Raw genomic sequence first — 24517 nt, forward strand, 5'->3', positions numbered from 1 at the left:
AACGTTGTGTACCCTACATTTTTTTTCAGAACCACACATACATACTCACAAAAGAGATTTTGCCAAATGGTGCTATCGCAAACCAATTATCTTATTATTTAACCCTTTCACCATGCAAACCTTCAAATCTCATTTGAGGGCAATATTTGTGTGACACATGTGTATCTGCTTGGAAATATTCTAATTTTGAGAGTTACACAATTTCCTGAATTATCAGTCATATAAGGATGAATTGATTCACTTCTATAATACTATAGGCAAGGATCTTGTTTGTTTGGGGGGGATTATATTGTGATATTGAGAAATGTGCAACAATCGGTGCATTGTTAAAAAGAGAAGAGACTTTTTATAAAGTGTCATTCAGTTAGGATATAAATGTCATGATCAGATAGAAATTGCGTATGAATGCAAAATGACTCGAAGCATCTCATCTCCTATAGTTTCATTTTAAACTTTGTTATACCTCAAACTGAATTAGGGAAACTGTTTCTCTATCTACCATCTGGCAAACACAATTCATTCAATTTAAAATTTAATGCAAATACCCCTGGACTCCTGAAGTATCACATGTACATGTTCCTTACACTATTCAGAACAAGTAAATAAGTGAGGGGGAAAAAATGCTTACCCGAACTGAAGCATTACCCAGTATCTCGTTCCCTGCCCCAAACGAAAAGGCTAACAAAGCAGATTAGATTGAAGCCGGCCCTGGTGAAAGCAACTTCGTTTCATCCCAGAGCCCGACATCTCTTGAATAATAGACGCGCGTGACAATGCAACAGCAGAGTCCCCCCTTTCTTCTCTCCCCAATGCAATGAATTCCGAGATTTATCCGTTGTAGGCTGCTTTTTCATCAATGCAACGTGTCCGAGGCACGAGATTCGCAGCTGCACCCCCAGAGCAACTCTCCCTCTCTCTGTCCGTCTCTTCAGTCAGTAGTCTTCAAATGATATTTTTAATGTGCACACACACATACAATACATTTGATATCCTTGTCGCTAATACGCCAAATACTAAGTGGCACTTCAGCGGGGGAGTGTTCGGAGTGCATGCAGTTGTTTAAAGTGCATGCATATTCGTTTTTGTAATCATTTAAGTTGAAAAAAATAAGCTGAGAGATAGAGGAAAAAACTTATCAAATATTTATTCAGTTCAAACACGTAGTTAAACCTCACCTTTATGTGTTTTTCCCCATCAGAAAAATATGTAAACATTGTGCAGCTGTGAAGTTATAGATGGGGGCAGAATAATTCCCATGATGTTTAATGAATAACTGGCCTGTGAGAAGTCACAATTACCATGATGTGTACATTTTACCCAAAGGCAACTTTGTACTGCACACGTACACAAATTAGTTTGTTCATTTTCTATAGTGCGTGAATTTTACATATTTACATAAGAAGGGAAGGAAAGATGAATTCTGCAATAACAATAATTATGGTCATTGAGTGCATGGGACGAACACTTCTGAATATAGGACATGTTAACAGATGTAGAAGTTATCAGCAAAAAGAAGTGAAACTCGTTGCATATATCCATGAAAAATTATAATTTTGTGCCACAGGTACTTGTACAGTGAGTACCAGCAGCATATGTGAATGGGATATATTTGTTGCACAAATTGGCTATTGTGCATTAGACCTCTCTGTGATAAACTTGAAATGTTGTTTGTGGTCACACACACAAAATGTACTCCATTTGTCTGTCTTTTCAAAGTTTTTGTCTTTCAACTCCTAACCTGACTGTTCTGAAAAAGAAAATGCAGCTACCGGTACATTGCACTTAACCGAAACTGGAACAGTGATGCTGGAGAGAGAGCCGTGGATGTAGTATATGTCCGACAGAACTTGTGGAGTCACTTCCTCACCCTAACTCAATAACTAACTACACTGTATAGACCATCATGCTGCCACCATTTCAGTCATGTTCCCTGTATCCAATAACAGTACTGAATGATAATTTTTTTGTGCAAAAAGGAACCAGACTATTTCTCCTTCCTGCCTCGCTTTGGTTACGTTGATTTGAATGGGGAAAAATCAAGATGGCCGCAATATGATAATGGTCTGTATACTTACATACATTGTACAAATGTACCCAATACATGCATTTTGAAAGTGACTGCTTTGCCTTCAGATTTCTACAAAGCCTTTACTGAAATACATGCAGACAGATTTCAAGGGTCAAAGGAAAACACTCTTGTTATCTGTTTGATGAGTATTGTGATGAAACGCTAATGGATTGATCAAATACAAATAATATCAATCAAGAGAATTGTATATATTTCCTCTTATTTCAAATGTATTTCATCTTCAAGAAAGCTGATGGTGAAATTGCACTGAGTCCCAAACTAGAGGTGTGAATTTACAGGAAGTACATGAATCGGGTACCCGATTGGAAAAAAAAAATGGGTCCCCGGGTACCCGTTTAAGATACCCAACCCCAAAATTTAAATCTCGGAAGTTGCTGTACAGATTGTTCATAACGGTCCACAGCAAGATACAAGTGTACAGTGATACAAGGTGTAAATTGCATTTTCTCTAGCGTCATAAACGTGTATCTGTTGTTTTTCCATACAGCCTGACATTCAAACCTTCTTTTTCATTGTTTGCGAATGTACTAATTAATGCAAAGTTGGTTGCGGGTACTCAATTCCGTAATCTGGAACCGGTTCCTGACATCAGCGATCGGGTACTCGGGTACCCGGTTCTGATGCACAGCCCTATCCCAAGCTGAGCTATACAGTATGTAGACGGATCCTTGATTGATCCTTGTCAGGCATGCCGCTTTTCATCGGATCTGCTGATCTCCTCGGTTTTTTTTACTTCTCTTAAATGCCATTTCAAAATGAAAAACACTGTACAAAGTCTTGTGAGGTTTGGAATTCCTCAATTTTTTTTCTAAATTCGCAGTTGCATGCCTGATGTATATACTTCCGTTGATTCCTTAAAATCCAAAGTGAAGTAGTATCTGATTGATTCTTGATGTCTGAGTGGGGCTGTCAACCCCCCAATCCCAAATGAAATCATGGGTTTATTGCAGCTTCAGGAAAACAGAATGTCGACGCTTGTCTTTAACCAGGTCTGACTCGGTGCAAGCCGGGGATTCCACAGGCTTTATCCTGATATTGCTTTTGTAATATCCCCCTGACATCTTTACATCAATTGTTCCTACGCATGTGAATTTTTTTAAAGGGAAACTTTTGTGCATCTGAAAAAGAAAGCAGGAAGAACGACTTGCTTGCATCATAAAAGAAAAAAATGATTAATTATAAACAAACAAAAAAGGCCCCTCCCCTAAAAAAAAGAAAAAATGTAAAAAATGGTGTGTGTGCATCTTACGAAAACAAAAATTGGAACCTCAGGCGGGCATCATTTAAATTATTCATTAAAATGAATAGAAAATCCCATCCCCCCAAAAAAAATGAAAAAAAGAAATTGGTTCCCATCATTGATGAAGCTATTTTCCACTCAAGCTTGTTTATATTCCGTACTTCTAGCTAACGTAAAGCTGTTGACATGCCTGTTGAAGACCGCAAATTAGCCAGACAAGAGGGTTGGTTTTATCCTCCCAGTGCTACTGTAAACACGGCACGGGTTCCTGCCTCGATGTCTCAGTGCGGTATTTTCTTTATCCCGCCTACGGGCTCTATATAGTCTCCGGTTTTAATGCCGGAGCACGTTGCATTGTGTGTATGCGCATCCTTTTCTTGACATTTTAGACGGGCGGCTATAGATCTATCCGTGTGTGTGTGCCGTCTGGGTTCCGTGTATTGACGGGTGGAGATATAACGCGGAGAGAGAAAAACATTACCATTGATCCTCTTTAGTATATTGAGCGTGACGGTCCGCATATTGCCGCCTCCTTGGAATAATGGCTAATTTCACTATTAATTATGCGTGTCACTGTTGAATTTTATGCATTTGGCCTGAGGCACAAGGGCGTATGATGAATTGTGCAAGAAGTTGTCAATGTTTTCTGTACACAATCATGAATGACTCCTGGCTTGCAAGTCAATCCTGTAATGGGTTGCGAAGGAGAGGCTTCTGGGTGTTCTGACTGTAATCCCTCAGGCTGAATTGGGGACTTATACAACATGGATCACATGTAATGTGTTTGTTTTATTTGCATGGATGTACCAGTACGTGTGTTAGAAGCTGAACAAACACAAGACTATTTGTAGGTTGGCGCATGTATGTATGTATTCATACCCAGGGACCTGGTCAGTCAGTCAGTCGGTCAGTCAGTCGGGGGGGGGGGGGGGGAGTCAGACAGGCAGTCACTCAGTCACTTAGTCAGTCACTCAGTGCCTTCCTCCATGGTCAGTGAGAGAATAATACTCGTATGTAGACTGGCCCAATCAGTTCCAGCAAGAATAAACGCTTGGAGAAAACAAAAGCCGTCTGGCTCAGTTACTGCTGTACAAAATTCAGGTGCGAATAATAATTTTTGCCAGGACTAACCACTTTGGAGGACATTTTTTGAGGAAACGTTTAGAAAATTGAAAGACATCATCAAAACCTGGTACCAAGTGGTTGGAAACTTTAGTTGAAACATTTTTTGGAAGAGTCAGCATATAATAAAAAGCAGTCAGAAAATGCTAACTACCAGTAAAGAAGAAACAAATCCATATTTTTGAGAGGGACTAGACAACTAATAACCCGGTACATGTATTGTGTATTCATGTACCAGTACATTATCTTTCACAACCTGCCATTTTATAGCCGCTACTTACAGAACATTGCTCAATCTAGGTGCTTTTTTTTTTAAACTACAATGTAGCTAGGAGTTCAAAGTAACTTTTGATTGATGTGCGTACAATGAACATTCATATACCTCATACTAATTTGTAGCCAACACTCATCCAAAATTTGAAAGAAGTCTAGTTCTAAAACAGAAAGACCCAAAACAGATATTCTAAATAGCCTACCTTATTTTGTAACACATGCCATCTTTTGTCGTTTTGTCTTTAAAATATATCAAGCTCCAGGTATCAGTGGTTGCCACGGAGAAAGCCTGTCACTTTTTCCAGGCATCAGACCTCCCCAGAGAAGTAGCGTTGTACCGCGACGAGGACGAATGGTCGGTGAGTACAATACCAGTAACGGTTGGAGAGTGTGCAACAAGATCTCACATAATACAGCACATCTCATTGGAGTGTAAACCTTTGCCATGCACACTCCACATATATACACCCGCACGTGTGCCTGGTACAGTCACCGTTTCTTTTTTATTAGCTGCACGCATGCACGCGGCCTGACACACAAGCTAAATTGATGTATACGTGTGCATCCCCACTCCCCCACGTTCTGTGAGCAGCAAGGATAGCCAGTGTCATATATGCTGGTCTGGATGTGCGTGGTGGTGCTGAATTCTAATATGAGAAGCAAGCTAAACACGGTACACTCTCTGTAGATCTGTGGTAATGGAAAGTTCATGACCGTTGTCATCATAGGCAGCGTCTTCCAGTGACTAGTTCTGGCAGATGTATGCAGGAGGGAGGGAATGGGGGTGGGGGTAGACATTTTAGTGCATGTGCTGTGGGGAGGTCTAGAGGCAGATCCCCTTGAATTAATGTGCTTGTGACACACATCTGTGTGGGTTCAGCACAGGCCAGTCCTATGTCTGTAAACATAAGCTGAGGATGCGGAATGAAAAGATAATAATTGTGCATTCCCTGGATGGATTTTGCAATGGATCGTCAGTTTGTCTCGGCTTGCAGCCAAAAGTCTGTGCAATATTGTTATCAAGGGTCGAGAGCCTGTACATAACAAGGCATTTATTAATTGAGATCAACAACTTTTCGTTTTCTTTTCTTCTTTTGGAAGCATGGAAATTGTTGTTGAACATACATGTAAGAGACAAAAGATACCAACATGTCAACGAATTGCTGATGGGTTTGAATGAACTGAAATACTGGCACAATGTATAATCAGGGGAATGCCGCACATTTTAATCTGGGCAAAATCTGTCTCAAAGGCAAATTATTTCAAGCTCAAATGATTGAATTAGGCATGAGTGTTTACCAGATTTTGCCTTTGAGGTTATGGCTCCTTCAACCCCCCCCCCCCCCCCCCCCAATGACTAGAACCACTCCCTCCCTTTTCCTGTCACTGATTTCCTGTAATGCACCGATTTTAAAATTCTGCATATATATTGTATAATGCTAATGGAGTAAACTGAGAAATTTGATTATAAAGGGTGATTTGATTACCACGGATGACAGTGGTCCATGCGGGTCAAGAAGGATGGCAAGTGCTCTGCTGAACAGCACATGCTCTCTCTAGCTCTCTCTATTCTGCAAGAAATGATTGATTGCCAAAAGCTAATGGCATCTAGAAGTGGCCAACGTGATTAAATGCTGAAGTTTTCCTCATCAGGGTATGAGTGATGATAGCATCTGTGAAAGTGGAAGGGAGTTGTTTTTTTTGTCATGGGGGTGGGGGAGGAGAAGATGCAGTGCTATACTTAGATGTAAATGTACTCATATGTCGATCTGTAGTTCTAACCTACAATCCCAGCCAAAACTCGCTGGGCCCCCACCCCCGGCCCCCGGCCAATGTTGTCTCTCATTGCGCGGTCTGTGCTCAAGCGCGAGATGACAACATTGAGTGGGGGAGCGGGGTACCGGGGGAGGGTATGCTCATGTTGTGGATGTGTCCCAACCATTTTGGCCGGGAAATGCATATACATGTACCCTGGATTGGATGTGGAGAGGGAGGGTGTGGACTGGGGGAGGGTATGCTTATTGTGACGTAAAAAAAAAGGGGGGGGGCTTGACACCACATTACACTAGGGGGCGCTCTTCAGGATTTAAATGAATATACATACTCGCGCTTACATCAAATAGGCGCATTTTAAAAGCTTTTGTACTTTGTTTCTCTACATTTCAGTGCTGTTCAAAGCATTTTGGTCGTTGAGATGTTGCAAAATACCTCGAATCCACATCACGACAAAGTGGGGGGGGGGATGATTCAATATCCCATCCCCCCCCCCCCCCCCTGGGCAAAAAGTGGGGGAAATATCCCCCCCCCCCCCCATCCCCCCTGAAATAGTCGGGCTTTATAGTATATAATTTCATTGAAGTAAAAAACATTAAACGGTTTTAATTATTTTTTTCTGAATGTTGCCCTTTTTTTGGGCTTACTGTATGTACATGTACACGTACATGTACAATGTATAGCACATGTACATGTACACGTGCTCTACTTGGTTATATACATGTATGCAGTTAATATACTATTAGTTATCCCGCGAGCGCTCGTGGAACACGGAATAATGTAGTGCATCTGTGTCCCACATACCACGAGGCCAAAGGCTGAGTGGTATGTGGGACACAGACGCACTACATTTTCCGTGTTCCACGAGCGCGAGCGTGATAACGAATTTATCTTCAAGCACATTTGACGCACAATAAAGATGAAATGCACGCTGTACACAAAGTGCTTATCCTATTACACATGTGTGGTTTGTACGGAATGGCGCGCGCATCTTGGAATATCGCAAAACGCAGAGTGCAGTATGGACCGTGGCCGTGCTACATGATTATATGTAGCACGGGTTGTTGCCATGGATCGACCAATCAGGATCGAGGATTCAAGTTTACTTGAAGATAAATGTACACGTACACATTCTGTTGTTCACAGGAGTTTCCTAATTGGGATTGCAGATTTTGGCTACTTCTGCAGATTTTTGATTTTAATTATATTTTTTCCAGGGCTGTTGCAAACTGATTACAATTCTCTCTCGACCCAGTGTCGTGCTTTTGCAAGCCCACTGTCGCAGGATCAGTTCAATAGGTGGTCGTGCCCGCAATTGCCTACACGCGCAGAGCAATTAATTGGGACTGCACTTGGATCATACGTCTGAAGGTCACTCACTGCATTTTGAATCAGACTAATAGCAACCCATCTCTGTTGCTGCCAACGAAGGTCCGCGCTCCGCCGTGCAAGGATTGATGATGATAACTGTTCATGCATTAGTGTATATTAATCTCTGTAGATAAATACTACATGTACATGCACATGTACCGGTATACATGCCTCTGGAAACAGCCAGTGTTTTTCATGCAAAGTTTGTGTTTGGTATGTTGGCGGTACGGTACATATGTAAACAGTTCCCATTGCCACCAAAACTTTCAGAAGGCAATTCCAGCGTGTATTTATTTATTTATATATTTATTTACCCGGGGTATATGAAAGTACATGTAAGTGTAATTTCCAAGCCATTTAACCATGATGCCTCATTAATGATTCAGAGAAATGATCCAAAACTCATCGTCTGTAATCTCCTTCACCATTACTGGATGACGAATGTACAGGCCTGTCGCCAAGGGAGGGGGGCCTGGTGGGGCCAGGCTCCCTTGGCAACCAATTAGCCCCCCAATGGCAAAACTAAAGCCATACATGTGTATTTTTGTATTTTTATGATAGTGGGCCCCTCTAGTTAGTACTATGGCCACCCCCCCCCTCCCCTCCCCCCCCCCCCCCCCCCCCCCCCCCCCCCGACACTCAGGGCTGGCGACGGACCTGCGAATTCATGTACAAGATTTGAAGAAAGAAAAAACATTTTCAGGTTTATTCACTGAGCTCTTAAAAGCTCTAAAAAACTCTGTCATAGACACTACATAATTCTGGAATAGCCCAGAAATTAAATTCCTGACATCAGAAATGTCAAAGGGGAAACTAGACTACCCTCGGGGACCAGCAAAAACTGTTCGGCAGAAAAGGAGTATTTTTTATTCAAGGAAGCTGCTCGGACACAAACACAGGTACACACAGACATGTTGATGTTGGAAATCGAGGATTTTCTTTTGTTCCTCTTCCCTTTTACTTTGTTTGTACTCTTTAACTTTTTCGCAACAGCTCTCATTGGTTTTGTACACGTTTTCTAATCGAGGTTGGCCTCGATTTGGTTCCTGTCCTCAATTCACCGATGATGTTGCACGTGTGTGTCCTCGATGTACACCATAAACAAACGCACATGTACATTATTCATCTTTTTGTAAACATTGTTTGCTGACTTTCCGAAGCAGAAGTTGCAACGAGTCTTTCTATTTTATACTATTTCCCTTGACTCCAGTGTTACTTCTTCATTAATTTAAAACAAATAATTCTTGATCTGACTCTAGGATTGACTTGGCACTCCAGGAATTCAAGCCAGCTGCAAATTCCCGGTACATGTACCAAGACCATCTATAAGAAAATTGTGTCAAGGTCTCAACCCAGTTTGAAGGAGAAAGGACCAAGAGAAGGGGGGGGGGGGCAGGAAGATGTTTTCATGTTTATCTCGGAGGGATGGCAATCGAAGAGAACGGGCCAGCTGCAGATGTCATCAGAGCTGGTCGTTGAGAAATGGATGAGCTTATCGTGATTGTCAGTAGATAAAAAAATTGTGTCAGCCTGGTTACAGTCCAATTCAGAAAGAGAGAGAGATTTTCCATCTGCCTGGAAAACGGAGTTCTCGCTGGTTTGCTCGCGGGGGCTCATGGGTGCTCGTGAGCATATCCAGAATAAACAGACAAGTTTGTGAAGACTTTACGGATGATTTCAGATTTTTTTTTTTTTGCTTGAGTCCAGGCGCGTACGCAGGGGGGGGGGGGGTGTTTTGGCTGTTAAACACCCCCCTTTGCCATGTAAAAATATGGAGGGAAAAGAGAGTTATGTGACCGAGCGCGGAACAATTACAAATTATGTGCATGTTCTCAACTTTAAGCTTTGAATACAGAAGACACTTTATAAGAGCAAGAGTATATAGGCCTATATGTATTTGAAACAAATGAAACAAAATATCCCCTCATAATTTTAAAAACTTCTGCTAAAAAAAATCAGGGGAAAGTGGCCAGGAAATGCCTCAGATTGCACCACAGAGCATCTACAATCCAAAATTTCCCGGGGCCCTTAAGCGGCCCCCGGACCCCACGCCCGTAAGTGCTCCGCGCTCTGCGCTCGCATTAGTCCTCCGGCCAAATTCCCTCTATGCTATTATTTCACCCTAGCTGGGCCCCCACCTTATTTGTACCTTTAGCAGCGAATGGCTGAGGCTCGACTACAAGTGGCCTAATAAATCCCTTTCCAAAATAGAAAATTGTGAAAAAATACGGAGATGGAACATGGTTCTCAACTTTGAGTACATAACAAACTTTATAAAGAACAAAAAAAAATAACAAATTTAAATGGAATTTTCGATGTTTAAAACGTTTTCTAAACGGTGCAAGTGGCCAGGAATCGCCTCAGATTGCACCACAGAGCATCTAAAATCCAAATTTTTCGGGGCCCTTAAGCGGGCCCCGGACCCCACGCCATAAGGGCTTCGCGCTGCGCGCTTGCAGGTCCTGGACTCTTCATTACAATTCTAGGCCCCCCCCCCTGGCAAATGGCAGTCTGAATCCGCCCCTGTGACCAGAGCGCATATGTATCCTGTATCTGGAGTTTGGCCTTAGGGGTGGGGGCGGTTTACACAAAGATTCCCAACGGATGAGAATCATGAGATTAAGGGGACGAAGCTGAGTAATTTTAGCCAATTACAAGAACAGATCCTAGCACTTCCGCAGCCCGTGTCACTTTTTTTCTTGCACTTCTTCCTTTTTTTGTTTAAATGCTGTTGAGGGAGGGGACAGCCCACATTGACCCCTTTACTCATATGTTCATCTTATACTCTAAAGAAACAGAACATGTTTTTTTTTTGATTTACTATGCTTTAGCTCAAAAAGATAACTGATGGCCGTGGGTTTCCGGCCCTTCGAGTTTAACCCGTCCAAATATACCCTCTTTTATTTCTGGCGCCAACACAAACTCCCGACTTTTATTTTAGCGTTAAGTTTAGCCCACTGATACTATCTTTTATTTCTGGCGCCAACACAATTTACCATCTTCATTTCTAGCGTCATATATGATGACATCCAATTTTGAAACACCCCCCCTGAAAAAATCCTGCGTACGCCACTGCTTGAGTCTAATGCAGATCTTATTAATTTTATGACTGTTTACCCTGTTATGAACTTGTGCAGCATATTAATTGCTGGGTGGTTGATCCCTACTCTTCCAAGACCTTCAAAACCTACCCGGAGATTACGGACGATTTTGCGGGATTGAGAGGGGTAAAGCCGAGCCACTAACTGTCACATTATATGGGGCTTAAAATGAATTTAATTAATTTTTTTAATATATGTTTCCACCTTTTCAGATTTCATTTTTTTAAAGGTATACATACATGTACATCTTTTTTGTTTGAAGCATTAATGGGCCTTGTGCACAAGTCGGCCATATTGAATTGAAAGTGAGATAAAATCTCAATTTTTTGAACTTGTGAAGAGAAATGAATGCAATTTAATTACAAATTAATTCCAGTCTGCTTCAATGAATAATTTAAAATTTGCAAGTAAACATTCCCTAATGTTTAAAGCCAGATTAAAAAAAAAATGGCAGTAAAATAAGGTTGCATTATGCCTGCATAAATAGTCTGATGCCATCCCATTCAACAGTTAACAATTAATGAAATACATTCAGGGAACTCGACAAAAATGGCCAACTCGTGCATAAGGCCCATTGCTCGAAATCTTCAGCATGTTAAGAAGGGTGCATAACAGTTACATAACTTGTTGAAGTTTGAGATCAGTGGATACTAACATGTGTACATTTTGAGAAAACAGAGAACCACTTTCGTGGTCTCGTGAGTAAGATTCCGTTGCCAACAAATGTAAAAAAAAAAAAAAAAAAACTATGCCTGCAGGCACATTTTCTTAAACCACCTTCAATGATTGTTTTCTTCAGAATGATGCATATATTTCCAGTACATTTCCAGAATAACTAGACTGGACACAAATACATTTATTTATCCAAGCCAACACATACATAGCGCATCCTGCAATTTTGTAATAAATATCTTGGATGAATTTCGTGGCCTGTTAAAATTGCAGAAATTTGCTATTTTTTTGACAAATGTAAGAAATATCTGCCAAGCGAATACTAGTTTCATGCCAGAATGTTACACAATGTAGCTATTGACTTGTTCGTGGCTGATTTGTGCTAAACACGGATCCGTTTACTAGGCAATAAATTTAGCTTAGCGACTGGATCGATATCGGCCTCCATCCACTTCCAGAAATCCATGGTCAGTTGTTCTGTGTGATATAAGAATAGATTATAGAAGGAGCAATTCACAGAGGAAGCATCATGTGTGAAACGGACCCACCAAAGTGTCAAGGTTGATTGAGTTGAGTAATTGGCTGGACACAGTGGAGGTCCTGCACGTGACTCCTCCCATCTGCTGGAGACCACTGGCTGAGTTTGAGCGGTCGAGACATTGAGAGGAGTGAGGCTTCAGGAGCCTTATTTTGATGATAGCCGGGAGCGTCTAAAGTGTCTAATCGAATCAGACATCAATCTCTTCGATGTAATTAAATGAGTAAGACGTGTGCCTCCTCTGCGTGCTGAATTGCTCACTGTGTTCAGAGTCACAGTGTGCAAGCAGACATTATAGAGTCTCTGTTTTTGTAGTTTTGCAAAATTGGATGACTTTCAGCATAATGAAAAGTTTTGGACATTTGCTCATCGCAACACTGCGTGTACACGCTCAGTATACATGTATGTGCGCGTGCGTTGTTGAGAGACCAAAACAGGCATATCTTTAAAAACGGGCAACGTACAAATCTGGGGTGATCAGAACATGAAAGAAGACATCTCAAGCTTTCTATAGGGATGAAATTTGTCATTGACAGTGCTCGGCCTATAACGACCATTTTAGTTTGAAAAAACACATCCACGCTTTGTGCTCCTATTCAATAGTGCACATCACGAAGCGTAAACTAGTTTTTTAGCACGCATGTCCAAGTGGTTTTTACCACAGCGTCAAAACAAAAAGTTCGGCAACCTTGGGGTGACGTCATTCATAAAGTTTATAAAATTCTCTAAACGCTGATATAAGAAGCATGCTAATTGGACAATAAATTCCGACGACCATTTTGGCTTGAAAAAATATAGCCAGCCAGTGTTTTGATAAGTTAGCCCATGGTTAGCCACCCACACACGCGCACGCGCGTATTATGTACATTGTATATAAATGTGCGCACCTGTTGTGTAGCGTGTGTTCTGTAGTGTGTGTATACAGCGCCCCGCGTACTTGAGCTTACATGTACCGGTATGTCCGTTTGCCTATATCAACTTTTCATTATGAGTAGTTTGGTTTATCTATAGCGCGAGTGCCAACTTACCATGTGTATACATGTATAGTATGTTGGGCTTAATTCCTTCTTCTGCAGGCAGTTTATTGCCTAGAAAGATTTTTTTAAAAACCTGAAAGTGTTCCAAAACCTTAAATAAGTGGTCTGACTATAACGTAATTTTACTACCTGTGCAGACTGTGTTACACCAAGCTGATAAAAAAATTAGACATTTGTAGAAAGATGTCATCAGTTGCCATATCATGTGTTACATTTCAGCACTCTTGACTCAAGAACCATTTAATTCCAAGAAAAGGACATTTTAAAAGTTCCATTTGTGTACCACTATAGCAACTATTACCAACTATCACTGGTGGATTTAGGCCCCCAGGTCCCCCCCCCCAGCATAAAAAAATGACACAGGCAATGCGCCCTCAACATAATCTAGGGTCTGATGCCACAAAGGAGGACCCCACCCCCTTTGAAAAATGGTTAGATCGGCTGATGCCAATTATTGCAAGACTAGATTGTTTCTTTGGTCAAGCTCGGTTGATTTTGTCCACCTCCATCCTATACGCGTCGGATGCGACCAGTTTTTTCCTAGTATTTGCTGTGTTGTATTCAAGTCTTGTAACTGCTTGTTAAATGTAAGTAGGCTTTTATCGTTAGTCAAAAAACTATTAATGTGTTCGTTTTTACATAGGCCTACATGTGTTTAATTTTGAAACCGTTGGATGTCTAGATTGTTTCTATTTTGTTACTTTTTCCTCTCAAATGTTACTTTAGCTCAAGTGATTTTCAGTCTTATTAGGCAAGAGTTCTTACAAAAAAAAAGATAGAAGAGGACACGGTGGGACACAATTTTTTCCTACTTTACAGCAAATTTGGACAACCCCTCAGGTCCCCGCTGAATCTCCTTGAAATATTTCAAATCTACATCTCGCATGCCTCATTCCCTGCACGAATCACAATTGCATGTCATCCATGAGACAGATTTCCCATAGGTCTTGCCAACCTGAATTAATTCCACATTATTGGGTTCTGCCATATTCAGGGTTTTTCATTATTCTGAAGTTGATCCATCACTTGGGAAATTGGCAGCTTTAGGCAGCCCACTTATTAATATTTCATGAGTATAAAGGTGCACGACTGCACGGCCCTGCTTTTCTCAAAAAAATTGACAGTTCCATCAGAGATATGACGGTATGACCCCCAAAATTTAAAGATATATTCTCAAACTTTAAATTACTTTTTATTCAACAAATTTTACTATATTTCTGAGTCTTTGTTCAGAAAAAAAGCAAGAATTCAAAATGGATATATGTGGTCCGTCACCACAGAATGGGCATAAAGTCAGACTTTTTAAGAATTGAGATATTTGTACAGTATCTGGAATCTGCTAAACCGGAGCTTTCTAATGGTGTGGGGGTACTACATTTAGCAACAGAAATATTCAGTGACTGCAAACTAAAAGGCAGTTTAAAAAAAAAAATTTAGAAAATGGCATTTAAAAATCCTGCTCATGTATCATAGTGAATGAACAGTCAACTTATAAAACAGAATGAAATTAAATTTTAAAAAACAATGGGGAAAAATTGAACAGGATTTACAGATTGAATGGGGTTCACCTGAAAACAAAAATTGTCAAACCCTTCAAATTTTGGATTTTGCCCTACTGCACTGCAAAATTAAGCTCATTTCGTAGTGACAGCTCACATATGATCAGAATTGTGTACAACTGTACATCCAGTTTCCATTGTTTTTAGACATTGTCCGTTGTGTCGTGCGATTCGGCTTGAGTCCTATAAATCCACAGGGACACAAATTACATGCAGTATGCACTGCACCTTACCGGTACCTACGCAATCACCGAAGTGACAGAGTGAATTCAAGCACAGGTACCCAAGGTTGTAGTCACAACTGCTGAAAAACAGATGAAATCGAATTTTTCTGGCCAATCAATATTTGATTACAACCTCCCCAAAACACCAGCCCATCACATTGTTTGTTGTTGGCTATGCATGGTATTCTTACCAGGCTGTCACAGGGGAGAGCTGGGTCTAAAAAGGCATTTAATTAAATGGGTGTTCTGCATCACTGTCTTTTTTTTAATGCTCCCTGGATCTATCAGGTGCTGTTCCCATGTGGGCACTGGTAACAGGCAGACCTGGATGCTCAGTTAATTGTGTTTTCAACTTAAAGGCACGCACAGGTACAAGTAGTCTCATACAAACAGCCAGATTGTTTTTTTCATGGGGAAATCCCACTTTAAAATTCCCAAACTTGGGTACATTAATGTTGGTGGATGGGCACCATTTAACATTTGGCGGCACTGGCCAAACTGTACATGTGAAGTGGACCAGGACATGTATGTATCAGATCTCAGTATTTCCAATTAAAAAAATGGCTTTGTCAGCTTCTTTTTAGTGCCTTGTTGACCTTTTTATGGTTAATGAATATTTGTTTATGCTGCTCCACTCCACCAGTCCACTTTTTTTGTGCTGCATCAATACAATACAATACAATACAATACAATACAATACAATACAATACAATACAATACAATACAATACAATACAATACAATACAATACAATACAATATTTTATTTCATCACAATTAAAAGACTTTAAAAGTGAAATTCTTCTTCCCAATGTGCACATAAAAACAATATACATATATTTAGACACTTAAAAAATTTACATAAGTCGAAAACTTCAGTTTATGAAAAGTTAATAAGTATAAAACCACCAGCAAAAATCCCTACTTTAAAAAAAGAGAAGCTTGAAAACAAAAAGCTATATTGTTATAAAAAGTATTCAAATCTGCATGCTGACATGCTAGGTTATTCATTTAAAAAGGTCTAATCTGAATTGTAAAAACCTTGCAAACAGACAGTATTTATCTGATAAAATTATAATTATAGAGGTGAATGGCACTAGGTAAAAAAGAAAATCTGAACCGGTTTGTGTGTGTGGGAGCGCCCGTAATCTTCCTGATGGGAGTGACTGTATAGATGAATGCAGAGGATGAGTTGGGTCCTGAGTTATAGTCTGCAGTTTCGTGAGATAATTTGTTTCAACAATTTCGTCTGTTTCACTTCCAGCCCAATTATTTTTCTTGCAGTTTTTGTGATCTGCTCAATTTTTTTCCGGTTATTTACAGTTAAGTTATTGTACCATACAATGCAACTGAAAGAAATGATTGACTGGACAACACTCTGGTAAAATAAATGTGAAATCGAATCACGAACATTAAAAGAGCTTAACTTCCTAAGAAAATAAAGCCTCTGGTTTGCCTTGGTACACATTCTCTGAGTGTAGGTACATGTAGTACATAAATGTACCCCGGTGCATGTATGTTTGGATGCTCAGAGTATCCATATTTAGATATTATAGCAGCCCTTTTAATATTGACATCTTTCTGGGAATATAACCTTTAGATGTCTTTGCAAAGTTGAAAGAGTGATGTACAGCAGTACATACATGTACCCAAAAAATTGTGTTACATGTGTCTGTGTTGTAAAAAAAAATGACTTGTATTACATGTATCTCTGATTTGTGTGGTACCATGTTCGTGTTATCCAATGAGCAGTGACACTGACATAGCATATGGCAATGAACAAAAATAGATGACACACTTCTGTCCAGTTTTTTTATCAGTGATTTATGTTTGGATGATCCATATTGGCCAACATGAACCAGCAGCACTGGGCCTTTCTGTAAAAGCCAACTGCTAAAAGCCAACTGCTACATGGTCATGCATATCATAAAATTTATTCTTAGATGGCCAGGGTGTATAATCGTAGCTAATGGAGGCCGTCATACCGGATGGTCCTGCCCCTGTTTATGAACTGCATACCGGTACAGTACAGTACATTTAAAAACAGTTGATCTACGCTCCCGACTATCAGAATAAGGCTCAGCCTCTCTCCTCTCAAAGAATGAAAAAAATCCTTCGGTACTTGTTTAAGTTTGCCAAACTAAAACAAAAGAAATGTTCTGGTAAGGAGTCCAACCTGGATCCTCCCTTTTTATGGTCTAGCACCAGGGTTCAACCTTAATTTTTTTTTCACTTGCCAGCAGGGCTACTGAAACAGACTCCTCCCTTTTTATGGTCTAGTACCAGGGTTCAACCTTAACTTTTTTTCACTTGCCAGCTGGGCTACTGAAACAGACTCCTCCCTTTTTATGGTCTAGTACCAGGGTTCAACTTTAACTTTTTGTCACTTGCCAGCTTGGCTACTGAAACAGACTCCTCCCTTTTTATGGTCTAGTACCGGGGTTCAACCTTAACTTTTGTCACTTGCCAGCTGGGCTACTGAAACAGACTCCTCCCTTTTTATGGTCTAGTACCAGGGTTCAACCTTAGTTTTTTGTCGCTTGCAAGCTGGGCTACTGAAACAGACTCCTCCCTTTTTATGGTCTAGTACCAGGGTTCAACCTTAACTTTTTGTCACTTGCCAGCTGGGCTACTGAAACAGACTCCTCCCTTTTTATGGTCTAGTACCGGGGTTCAACCTTAGTTTTTTGTCACTTGCCAGCTTGGCTACTGAAACAGACTCCTCCCTTTTTATGGTCTAGTACCAGGGTTCAACTTTAACTTTTTGTCACTTGCCAGCTGGGCTACTGAAACAGACTCCTCCCTTTTTATGGTCTAGTACCAGGGTTCAACCTTAGTTTTTTTGTCACTTGCCAGCTGGGCTACTGAAACAGACTCCTCCCTTTTTATGGTCTAGTACCAGGGTTCAACCTTAACTTTTGTCACTTGCCAGCTGGGGTACTGAAACAGACTCCTCCCTTTTTATGGTCTAGTACCAGGGTTCAACCTTAATTTTTTGTCACTTGCCAGCTGGGCTACTGAAACAGACTCCTCCCTTTTTATGGTCTAGTACCAGGGTTCAACCTTAACTTTTGTCACTTGCCAGCTGGGCTACTGAAACAGACTCCTCCCTTTTTATGGTCTAGTACCAGGGTTCAACCTTAATTTTTTGTCACTTACCAGCTGGGCTACTGAAACAGACTCTTAACTAGCCCCCTGGCATTTTCACTGGCCCACGTGCTTTTTCTTGTTTAGAGTGTCTCATAAACAACAATGTGCATACATGTTAAACATGTATCCTGAGGCAATCTTGTCAGTGTTTTTAATAAACAGATCTTTATTAACCCTAAACAGTTAATAAAATTAGACACAAATTGATACAGGTTTGCTTTCTGAATTCAATGATTTATTTCTTCATGTCCTTTCATCTTAACCGTAGCCAAATAATTTTTGACTCGCCAGCTGGGCTACTTAAGGAATAGTTTGACTAGCTCGCCGCCGTTTTGACTAGCATCTGGCTAGCGGGCTACCGCTAAAGTCAAACCCTGCTAGTATATTTTAAGTCGATTTCAAAGTGTAACGTAAAAATTGAAATTGAAATGATAATCTATTTTGCCTGTTTCTTAAAAGCAACATATTGTTTTAGGAGTGTAAAGTAAAATCATATTCAAGAGTTTGTATTCCCCAACATTATTCCCTAGACACCCCCCCCCCCTCAGTCGTCGACTTGAATCTTGCCCTGAACTTCAGCAAATTTTTGTCCTCTGTCTACACATCCCGAGTGTCATCATCATCAGTTTACCGCAAGCCGATCCGCCAGGGAATTTTCATTCCCCGCTCCATTTACATCTGATTTGTATTGATTTTTTTCCGTCTTCTTCGACTCTCCTCCCTCACACGTAGGCCAACGACAAAAGTCCATTTGAAAGTGCTCTCTGCTGCTCAATTAAATGCAAAAGCTATAAACGACATCTGGCAATGAAATGGCTAACAAGTCAATACTGCTGTTCAGCTGGAATAATTTATAGTGTTTGGCATCCCCACTTTGGATTTCTCAAATACTTCAAGTGCTATCACATTGTGGTGTTTCGCAGCCTCATAATGCATAATGAAGCATTCAACAGCCAATCCATTAAATTCGTCTTCGAAATAAGGTTATGGTGCTCTCAGCTGAAATTACAAATTTCAAATTTCAAAATCAGTAATTAGAATGCAAAACAAGAAGTTTTTTTTCACATTGAGCAACACTGCTGTCAAGTGATTTAGGATTTATGACATGTCACGTTTTAGGGCCCTAGATCTGGGATGAGTTCAGGACAAGTTGCGGGTAGAATCTTTCACTTTGTTTAATACAAGCTCTGCATTTGTCCCAGACATGTTCTGGGAAAATTGTCAATAGCAACCGCTTGAGTCATCAATACAGTTGACTTCTAGGGTTGTCCATTTTCGAATAAATTAGTAATTGATTACTTGAGACTGTTTTTGACAGAATATTTGGATATTCGAAACTGCGAGCTGCAACTACGTGCCGCGCCGGAAAAAAAGTTGCACGCAGAGCGTGCCAGTTAAAATTTGTGTGCGGCAATTGATATGGAGTGTTTTGCAGTAATTATTTTACAACTGTCAAGGGCTTTAACCTGCTAAAACTGGATAGAAACAATAAACTGCTGTTCACAAAAAGTTACCATCAACCAAAAAAAGTGGCACCTGACAATAACGCACCACAACGTTATGATATAATAACATCACAGTCGTGTGTGTTAGTGTGTGGTTTTTGTTTTCGAATATTCAAGCAGCAAAAAGCTATTTGAATATTCGGTTGATGATCAATATTCGGTATATTCGGGACAGCCCTATTAACTTCATTGTGGGGAGATAGCGGGGAAGTTGTCCAGATTCCTGCAACTTAATAACCTAATACAATGTCCGGAACTTGTCCGGTGTGTGCATTGAGATGGGACCTTGCAAGAAGCATTTCTTATACAAAATGTAGAATGATTTACCAGTACACTGGACAACTTTGTTCTCTGTTTCTGCAGGAGGTCATAAATATTAATGTCTAGCATGACTCCCCATCCACCCCCCCCCCCCCAACACCTTGACAACCTACCTGTATGTTTGTGGGGGGGGGGAAGCTGCTTAAATCTGAAGAACCAATAACTTCAAGAGCTGAATTTCACTGTCATTTTAAAAATTCAATTTTCGTTTGTTGAACCTAATGCTAGAATAATTGGATTTTTAACTTGTTTAATATTGCAAAGTCCAGGTGCAAGTTATAGGCCTACAATGCATCTGATGGCCCTAGGTAATTCCTTCCCTCCCAGTTATAAAGTTTGAGAAGAAATGATGTTTTTCCTGAAAACAGCAAATTTGATGACTCGCTTTGCCGAGTGCAACTTGTACCTGAACATATGTGGATATTAAACAGAGTTGTCAATTCCTTTTCAAGTCTGAGAAGCGTGCTGATATTTACATGTACATACATGTATAGGGTGTACATACATACTGTCAGAATTGAGAGACCTGAGTAGTGTTGTCTGAGTTACCAGGCTTTTGTTTATTGCTGGAAATCTGATTATTTGGACAAACAGAAATTTGTAGTTTTGCCCCCCCCCCCCCCAAAAAAAAAACCCACCAATTTTAGTCTGAGTCCGATTGCCATTTATTGCAACCTTTTGTCAAACTATGTGACCCTTACCAACCATAAATTGTAATGTAGGGACTTAATTCTTGATTATTTTATTAAAGCTGAATTGGAAAAGGACTTGCAAGGAACACATAAATAAATACATTCTCAATAAATGTGCCACATTCACTATTTAAATGGTTCAACTCAGCAAACTCAAAAATTCATACTGCTCTCTTTCCTACAGGGTGAGTCAAAAAGATGGGTACCCGATTTCAAAAAAATATTAAAAATATTTTTTGAAGACGGGGTTGAAAATAGTACATCAGTGAGAACCCCTGTTACTTAGCCTGTCATCTGGTGAAATGGGCAACACGATATGACAGAATTTCTGAAAGTTCAATGTTTTGAGGAAAAAAAGGGGAAAAACAAAGTTGTCCACGGAATACCCAATATGCCATGTCGGTTTTAAGTGGCCTGGCATGAATGACATACGCACATAAATAGAATCCTTCAGTCATGTGAAAGGAATAACAAACTGAGAAGGAAATGGTTTCAGAAAAGCTCCGCAATAACGAGAAGCATTGTTGAATATACAATACGATAAGTAAAGAAAGAAATCCTGACATTTTAGCCCGATTCAGTGATCCGTGGACAAAATTTAGTGTCAACACATTTTGAGGGGAAAAAATTCTGTATCTCCCAAACCACATAAGCAATTAAATTGATGAAACAAAAATTAGGTGGTTGCTAAAACCTTGTAGTTGGTGTTTCTTTCTTTAAATTAATTTATACTCATCCTTTATAGATGGAATTGTTAATGTAACTCTAATTTTGATGTTATCTCAAATAATGCATGTGGTTGACCGTATCCTCAAAGAAAATGTGCATACCGTACTCCAAGATAGAGTATGCACAAAATATTGATTGGGCTGCAGCCCACAAAACATAAGCCAGGCTTTTCCAAAAAGCAGACAAACTAATTATACCTGTTCATGGTGTGATATTAACTTAGCGCAGAAGGTAATAAATCATAGTTTGCTTGACACTGCGTGGGCAGTTTGGAGAATTACGCACACACCATTCAGCTGCCGCGGCTAATGTTTGTGTTAGCTCTGGAGATGCGGTTGAAATAATAATATTTGTAATCTGTTTGCCAGTGATGTGTATATTAAGGCTGCTGCGTACGCAAACCGACCGTATAAATAAAGTACTCCAGGAGTTTTCTGAAGGTAGAATTGTTGCTTATTATAAACTTGCTCAAAAAAGATGGCTGTTTTTTTGCAGGTGTTATCATATTGGGCAGGGTGGAAACCATGTTAGCATTTCGTACATTACAGATCTGATGTTTATTTCACACTTGAGGTTTGTTGTCCTTCAGATCAAAGGAAAACAAATGCATTTTAGTTATGCAATTAAATTAGGTCAAGTAAAACATGAACTGCGGTATTTTTTGAGTTGGGGATTGACAATTTCCTTGGAAATTTGATGATCCAACAATAAGAATTACACCAAAGTACACATTTTATGTTTTTTTAACTTCATCTGTCAGGTGGTGCACATGTTCCTTGAGAAAAACAATATCCACCCATTCCACATTTCATGTTTCATTTTGGTGTGATGTGCATGTAGTTACAGAAGTCATGCTCTAAAGGGCATTGTTGTAAGCTCAGAAGCAAGCTCTAAAGGGCATTGTTGTAAGCTCAGAAGCATGGGGGCTGTAACCGCACAATCATGACAGTAGTACCTGATTAATGTCCAAAGTCTGAGCTGATTGTTACTCAATCACCCTTCAGTAGAGAATCTGTAATGTGCTCCATCAACCCACTAATCCACCTCACCACAATTCACACCTCCTAAGTCGCAGGCAAACATTAGACTGGGTTTTAATGAGCTCCAATACCCTACTGTGTAATTGGATAACGATCTAGGGGGAGCCTGTACAAACAGACTCACTCAAGCATGTACAAAAGTCATTCTAGGGGAGGCAATTTGGGTCAAGGCCTGGTGATGTCCCCAAGTGTTTGGTTATGTTAGGTCAAGGGAGAGAGATCTTGCTTGGTGATGGCTGGGTGACTCTAGGGGTGCAGACCAGTAAATCGGTCCGAAATTGCCTGCGCCGGCCAAATCACGATTTGCATGCCCTCAAAATCTTCGGTATTTGAGCATGCTGTGGGCCATGAACTTGAGGGATTGTAAAAAATATGGGTGGAAGCCGTGCACAGGACTGGGAGCTTGCAGTTCTGTGTAATTTTGATGTAATTTGGACCCTAAAAGTGCTCTATTTTGCAATGGAGTGTAGGCATCGTTTTTCAAAATGGCGATGGGCTTCAGGACTATTTTCAGGGGTGATCATCTTCAGATTGAAATTTCTCCTAAAAGTCATCAGTTGACCCCCCGAAAATTGAAAAGAAAATGAAAGATGATGAAATAAGCTTTAATTTGATGTGTGTCTCGAACACCTTGGAGAGTTGGGAGTATTTTTCCCGAATTTTTGAAGTGGGAGCATTTACCATTGGGGTCTATGGAAGTTTATTTACTGGTCTGCTTCCTATAGTTTCAAAATGGCGCCTTCCATCGTTTGTTGACAAATGTTTGGGGAGTGTTTTTTTTTTCAGGGGGGCGGAACCTGGGGGGGGGGCAGCGTTTCAAAAGGGGTCACCAATGGCGGTTCCGCAACAAATGCGCCCAAAATCTGAATAGGGCCGATGGACCGTCGTCCGATCACAGCAATTTCGAGCGAACAGGGGGGGGGGGGGTAAATTGGGGTCGGAAGGAGCAAAAACTCAATTAACGCCCGTTGAGGGCGCCCTGCAGTAAGGTAGCCGCAAACAGAGGGCTTGTTTTCAGGCCAGAAATCGCAGTCAGAGATGTTTTTTCTTGCAATTTTTTGATGAAATATGAGTCATCCATCCTTCCTCGTGCCGTACAAGTGGTTTGGGGAAAATTTTCAAAACCTCGCTTCTCTATAGGGTGCAGACCAGTAAATCGGTCCAAAATTGACTGCGCCGGCCAAATCACGATTTGCATGCCCTCAAAATCTTCGGTATTTGAGCATGCTGTGGGCCATGAACTTGAGGGATTGTAAAAAATATGGGTGGAAGCCGTGCACAGGACTGGGAGCTTGCAGTTCTGTGTAATTTTGATGTAATTTGGACCCTAAAAGCGCTCTATTTTGCAATGGAGTGTAGGCATCGTTTTTCAAAATGGCGATGGGCTTCAGGACTATTTTCAGGGGTGATCATCTTCAGATTGAAATTTCTCCTAAAAGTCATCAGTTGACCCCCCGAAAATTGAAAAGAAAATGAAAGATGATGAAATAAGCTTTAATTTGATGTGTGTCTCGAACACCTTGGAGAGTTGGGAGTATTTTTCCCGAATTTTTGAAGTGGGAGCATTTACCATTGGGGTCTATGGAAGTTTATTTACTGGTCTGCTTCCCTAGAGAAAGCAAACAATCAAAGGTGTTATTTGAGGGGTCACAGTTTGGCTTTTAAATTACATCAAGAACACCTCTGTGACTGTAAATGAGGAGTTTTACAGTATGTGTCTGTATCTGTAGCATACTACAAGCAAACTCCACTATGGGATATACGGTTGCAGGCGCGTGGTGGCTAGCAGCATCCCTGTACAATTTTGTTAGTAGGCGCCCTTAGTGTTGAAGACAACTGCATCTCACGGGGCCTTGACTTAAAGGACTCCACTGAAGTAGCTTCCCTGTAAGTTCCATTGAGCTGTTGTTCTTGGTAGGAAAGAGTACGTGCACCTAGACGTGGATTTGAGCTTGGCATGCGTACAACTTAAAATTGTATAATTTCATGTATGATTGTCGGTGTCTGGGCATTAATGTGCACTTTCTTTTGCCCACCCCCTCCATGCCATCAACACCTTTTGACTAAGCAATTTGATAGAAAT

At 40.6% G+C, this 24517-nt stretch overlaps 1 protein-coding gene across 3 annotated transcripts in view; it reads left to right on the top strand.

The window, feature by feature from the left end:
- The window catches only part of LOC119745292 (phosphopantothenoylcysteine decarboxylase-like), a 64702-nt gene that overhangs the window by 21065 nt on the left and 19120 nt on the right, over nt 1–24517 (top strand). For all 3 annotated transcript variants that reach the window (XM_038221546.1, XM_038221544.1, XM_038221545.1), the window contains exon 3: nt 4982–5083. In XM_038221546.1, the coding sequence (XP_038077474.1) occupies nt 4982–5083 (102 nt within the window). The remainder of the gene's footprint in view (nt 1–4981; nt 5084–24517) is intronic.

Source organism: Patiria miniata, unplaced genomic scaffold (assembly GCF_015706575.1).
Source record: "Patiria miniata isolate m_02_andy unplaced genomic scaffold, ASM1570657v1 HiC_scaffold_7, whole genome shotgun sequence".
In the NCBI taxonomy this organism is placed as follows: domain Eukaryota; kingdom Metazoa; phylum Echinodermata; class Asteroidea; order Valvatida; family Asterinidae; genus Patiria; species Patiria miniata.